This window comes from Pterocles gutturalis, unplaced genomic scaffold (assembly GCF_000699245.1).
Source record: "Pterocles gutturalis isolate BGI_N339 unplaced genomic scaffold, ASM69924v1 scaffold9516, whole genome shotgun sequence".
Classification (NCBI taxonomy): Eukaryota; Metazoa; Chordata; class Aves; order Pterocliformes; family Pteroclidae; genus Pterocles; species Pterocles gutturalis.
Genome location: NW_010105447.1, coordinates 1 through 219, shown reverse-complemented (window position 1 = coordinate 219; position 219 = coordinate 1). Strand labels below are relative to the sequence as shown.

Genomic DNA, 219 nt, shown 5'->3' with positions numbered 1-219 from the left:
GCCTTGCGCCTCGCCCAGCCGCAGCGTGAGGCGCCGGCCCTTCCACAGCACCCCGTGCAGCGCCCGCAGGGCCTTCTCCCGCTCCTCCTCGCTCTTGAACGTCACGAAGGCGAACGTCTGCTTCCCGAAAAGTTTGATCTTGTGAGGGTTGAGTCCGTATTTGGCGAGGAACTTTTTCACGTCGTTAAACCCGATGTATTTGGGGAGGTTTTGGATTTC

At 59.4% G+C, this 219-nt stretch overlaps 1 protein-coding gene across 1 annotated transcript in view; it reads right to left on the bottom strand.

Moving 5' to 3' along the window:
• Window positions 1-213, bottom strand: part of TRMT2A (tRNA methyltransferase 2 homolog A (S. cerevisiae)) — a gene marked incomplete at its 5' end in the record, with an annotated part of 6,677 nt that extends 6,464 nt beyond the window's left edge. The window contains one exon of the mRNA XM_010087402.1: window positions 1-213. This exon is cut by the window's left edge and continues 179 nt beyond it. Coding sequence (XP_010085704.1) covers window positions 1-213 — 213 coding nt within the window.
• Between the last annotated feature and the right edge of the window lie 6 nt (window positions 214-219).